This window comes from Terrapene carolina, unplaced genomic scaffold (genome assembly GCF_002925995.2).
Source record: "Terrapene carolina triunguis isolate 2854851 unplaced genomic scaffold, T_m_triunguis-2.0 Scaffold641, whole genome shotgun sequence".
NCBI lineage: Eukaryota > Metazoa > Chordata > Testudines > Emydidae > Terrapene > Terrapene triunguis.
This window is the reverse complement of record NW_020664992.1, coordinates 1309576-1313390: the sequence shown is the minus strand read 5'-3', so window position 1 is coordinate 1313390 and position 3815 is coordinate 1309576. Positions and strand designations below refer to the sequence as shown.

The window sequence follows — 3815 nt, the reverse complement described above, 5'->3', positions numbered from 1 at the left end:
GTCCCATAACGGTGTAGGGCCCGTGTGACCCTGCCAGGCGTCGGCACGGAGCTCAGGCCGTCCCATAACGGTGTAGGGCCCGTGTGACCCCGCCAGGCATTGGTGCGGCGCGCCCTGCCATCACACTCCATCCTGATTAAAAACGAATGCTGCACAAAACCCATGTGGCACATACTGATTGGCGTCTAAACTGGCTTGCGGCTCGATCCCAGGGCACCAGTGTAAATGGAATTCTCGTCATTCCCCTACGGGGCCCAGGGCTATGCAGTGGCTTTGTCAGGGATCTGGGAGAGTGTATAAAATCTGTACAGGAAACGTTCACAGCTGACAGCTGAGTGGGCGGAGCAGGACACAGTGATTCAACTGAGTAATTGGCTGCGTCGTAAACTGGGTACGTCCAGTGGTTTAATGCAGCCAAAGGTCACGTCTCTAGGAGCCGGGAGGGTAGGTCACGCTGGCAGGACGGGGCACTGTCTCCTGGCAAACTGACCCAAAGGGACTGGGTCCATGTGGGCAGCAGCTGAGCAGGAGTGTGCGGTGCTGTGGCTCAGAGGGCGAAGTGATGGGTGGACGTCTAAGCAAGAAGACGAAGGGAGATGGTGTCACCTCTGGATGCAGCACTGGTGAGACTGGATACAGTGTCCGCGTCTGGTGTCCGCACTTCCCAACGGGAGCTGACAAGGGGGACGGGTTCAGAGAAGAGACGTGGAAAACCCGCCTGACAGTGAGAGAGCAAAGACCTTCAGTCAACTTAGTGGATCCCAGAGAAGGCTAAGCAGTGACTTGGTTTGTGACGGTGCTGCCCGTGGGAGCCAGCTGAGGTCACTTAATCAGGGTGAACTGCAAACAAAACGGGGCAGACAAACCCCAGACGCTGGTGGATATTCCAATACTTAGATGTACCAAGCCAGCCCAAAACAGCTTCTATAGTACCTCCCTGGTTACTCAGAAGTTCAAACCACGCAGTTCCCTTAAAGTGCCCAGCCTCAGGCCTCCATCCAGACACACATGTCAGATATGATGATGATTACTGAAAATCTTATCGCATCATATAAAAGAAAAGGTTCTTCCAATCCCAAAGGATCAGCCCCAGACCCAGGTTCAATTATAACTTAGATCTTACCCAAAACACACTTATAGCCAATTCTGATTAACTAAGCTAAAATTTATTAAAAAAGAAAAGAGAGAGAGAGAGTTGGTTAAAAGATCAATATACAGACAGACTTGAATTCAATTCTTGAGGTTCAGATACATAGCTGAGATGAGTTTGTAGTTGCCAAAAGTCCTTTTAGAAATAGTCCATAGGTTATAGTCCAATGTCCATATTCAGGGTGACTCCAGTCAATGACTGGGGATCTCAATCCTTATGGCTTAAGGTTTCCCCTTCTTGAAACCCAAAGCAGATCTGAGATGCAGAAGGATCGTGTCCCAGGGTTCTTATACATTTCCAGCAGCCTTTTGGCCTGAGAAAACAATAGGCTTAACTTTCCTTCTCCTCAACATCCTGGCAATTAGCACAGGGTAATTTATCCATTAAACAGTTCAGCTACAGGTTACCACAACCTTCAAAGAGACAGAGAGACAATAATACCATTTCCCTCAATGGTCTTCCTAAATACTAATATTCCTTTTTTGATCTTTGAATCAAAGCTGTAGCAATAGACAAGACTCGTTTGCTTACATCCCAAGCCCTGAGCAAACATCTCCCCTTCTACCTCTAACAATGCCGGCTGCATTTCAAAGCTCTGTTCATTTACAGATCTTCCTAACCAGTCTCTAAAGTTCGGCCCTGGGTCAGGTCAGTCGGTGAGTTAATTAACTCTTTCTGTCCCTGTCATCTTCCAATGAGATATTATATTACACTCATAATGTCACATGGTCACAGTAGGAACATACGTGGGGAGCTGTCTGAGAGCTCCGGGCTCCTACGAAGGCAGAACAAGACCCAGGGGCTGGGGCAGACTGGAAATATGGCACAATTTTGTGGGGAATTAACCATCGAACGGCTCACCCAGGGGTGAGGGGGTCAATCGGGAGTCTGTAAATGGGATGTTGTGGCTCCACCGCGGCTCTGGGCTGGATGAGGGGTCCTGGGGCGTGATTCTCCAGCCCGGCTTACGCAGCTCACCAGCGTTTCTCAGTCTTTTCAGGTCGGGAACCCCTTATTCAAAATCAAAATGTTCCCCACCCCCTTATGTTTCCTATGGACTCAGAGTAACCGGTGTGTGTGTGCTGCTGGCACTCAGCCTGTGCGATGGATGGGGTGGGGGGGGGTCTGCTTCGAAGGGGACAGAGCCCTGGAGGGGGAGCAAGATTTCCTTTGCTTTAGGCTGTACAGTCTGTCGCATCTTACGCACATTTAACATGCGTGATTTCAGCTTTACGCGGTCGGCAAAAACAAAAAGAAAAAATTAACAATTGTAATACTGTACCTGTAGTGCGGGCGATTCCACCCGCCATTGAACTCAATGTAATTTTGACGATACGCGGTTTTCGCTTTACGCGCTGACCGCGGAACGTAACCCAGCGTAAGATGAGATAGTCCTGTAATCACATTTTCAGCGCCTCATGACCCCCCAGGGCCCGGCGTGCCTCTGGCCCGGATGGTGGGAGCAGTGCTGCTGGCCGGCCCTGCTCAGGGGGAGCATCGCCTTCTGGGGGAGGGGGCCATGGCCACTGGCGCTATTGGCTTGCACCACAGTAGCGGCTGCTCCGGGGAAGGCCGTGTGGGGCCGTGGCAGCGGGCGGGAGGCGTGTGGGGCCGTGGCAAAGAGCGGGGGGCCGGGGGGACCGTAGCAGCGAGCGGGAGGCCGTGTGGGTCCGTGGCAGTGAGCGGGAGGCCGTGGCGGCCGTGGCTGCGGGCGGGGGGCTGGGGCGGCCGTGGCAGCAGGAAGGGGGCCGTGTGGGTCGTAGCAGTGGGCGGGAGGCCATGTGGGTCCGTGGCAGCAGGCGGGAGGCCATGTGGGTCCGTGGCAGCGGGCGGGAGGCGTGTGGGGCCATGGCAGCGGGCGGCAGACCGGGGGGGCCGTGGCAGCAGGTGGGGAGGCGGGGGGGCCAGTGGGGCCGTGGCAGCGGATGGGAGGTGGTGGGGCCATGGTAGCGGGCGGGGGGGTCAGGGAGGCCGTGGCAGCGGGTGGGAGGCCGTGGGAGGCATGTGGGACCGTGGCAGCGGGCGGGAGGTGGGGGGGACGTGGCAGCTGATGGGAGGTGGTGGGGCTGTGGCAGCGGGCGGGAGGGCCGGGTGGGGCCGTGGCAGCGGGCGGGAGGCGGGGGGGCCATGGCAGCGGGCGGGGGGGGCGTGTGGGGCTCTGGCAGCAGGCGGGGGGGGCCTTGGCGGCGGGCGGGGAGGCGTGTGGGGCCGTGGCAGCGGATGGGAGGCGGGGGAGGCCGTGGCGGGGGGCCGTGGCAGCGGGCGGGGAGGTGTGTGGGGCCGTGGCAGCGGGCAGGGGGGCCGGGGGGGCCGTGACAGCAGGCGGGGGCCGGGGGGCGCCATGTGTCCCGGGCTGGGTCCCTGCGGCGGGGGCGTCTGACGCAGCCCGTCTCCTCCACGCAGGAACACGCCAAGCAGCTGCGCAAGCGGAACATCCAGGCCCTGAAGAACATCCTGGACAGCATGAGCAACGTCAGCTTCCAGACCACCTGGTCCGAGGCCCAGCAGTACCTGATGGACAACCCCACCTTCGCCGAGGACCAGGACCTGCAGAGTGAGGGCAGCCCCCCGCCTCCCCCGCCCCAAGATAAATGGTACAGGCCAGCCATTGCCCCCCCCCCGCCCCCACCCTAAGATAAATGGTACAGGCCAGCCATTGCCCCCC

General features: G+C 58.0%; 1 protein-coding gene across 4 annotated transcripts in view; it reads left to right on the top strand.

Annotated features, from left to right (window-relative positions):
- PRPF40B (pre-mRNA processing factor 40 homolog B) overlaps positions 1 to 3815 on the top strand; it is a 20798-nt gene that overhangs the window by 8693 nt on the left and 8290 nt on the right. For all 4 annotated transcript variants that reach the window (XM_026659619.2, XM_029913450.1, XM_029913451.1 and 1 more), the window contains one exon: positions 3554 to 3704. In XM_026659619.2, the coding sequence (XP_026515404.1) occupies positions 3554 to 3704 (151 nt within the window). The remainder of the gene's footprint in view (positions 1 to 3553; positions 3705 to 3815) is intronic.